This window comes from Bison bison, unplaced genomic scaffold, assembly GCF_000754665.1.
Source record: "Bison bison bison isolate TAMUID 2011002044 unplaced genomic scaffold, Bison_UMD1.0 scf7180017855360, whole genome shotgun sequence".
In the NCBI taxonomy this organism is placed as follows: Eukaryota; Metazoa; Chordata; class Mammalia; order Artiodactyla; family Bovidae; genus Bison; species Bison bison.
The window spans coordinates 144,828-145,446 of record NW_011485933.1 but is presented as its reverse complement, the minus strand read 5'-3'; the positions used below and the strand labels follow the sequence as shown (position 1 = coordinate 145,446).

Here is a 619-nt window from a genome sequence, read left to right as displayed (position 1 = left end):
GGGAGAGAGACCCTCACCCACTGCGGGAAGTAGGCCTGCGGCTGGAAGTAGCGGCCGGCGTGCGCTAACCGGCGGTGGTTGCCCAGGTCGGCCTGCAGCCCGTAGGCGGCCAGCAGGAAGTAGGCCTCCTCGCGGTGGGCGCACTGCGAGCGCAGCACGCGCTCCTTCAGCTGGAGGTAGTACAGGTGCCGGGCCGCGCGGTCCCTGCGGGCGGCGGGTGGGCTCAGGGGCCACCCCTGCGTCCCTCGACCTCCTGGACCCCGACCGGTCACCCCGGGCCCTCGGGGCCTGGCGGCGGGGCAGGCACAGGTGGACGTGCGGCTCCTGAGACTCCGGGTGAGCAGGGCCCAGGGACCGGCCTGCAGATGGGTTTGCAGCCGCCCACGCCCCAGGGTGGGCCCCTTTTCTCTGCTCACTCCCCGCACCGCAGGGGGCAGGGCACCCAGGGCCAAGTCCACTTCTAACACCACTGGCGTGACTGGCCCCATGGCACAGGGCCGCCCTCCCTCCCCCCACCTGCCTGATCGCACCCTGAGACTCTTCCAGAACCTGGCACACCTGGGCAGGCTCGTGGGGGCCCAGCTCACACGCTGGGGGGTGGTTCCTGGACCCAGGCCCT

At 72.4% G+C, this 619-nt stretch overlaps 1 protein-coding gene across 1 annotated transcript in view; it reads right to left on the bottom strand.

Moving 5' to 3' along the window:
* FRMD1 (FERM domain containing 1) overlaps positions 1-619 on the bottom strand; it is a 12,779-nt gene that overhangs the window by 5,585 nt on the left and 6,575 nt on the right. Inside the window, exon 7 of the mRNA XM_010858755.1 lies at positions 18-204. Coding sequence (XP_010857057.1) covers positions 18-204 — 187 coding nt within the window. The remainder of the gene's footprint in view (positions 1-17; positions 205-619) is intronic.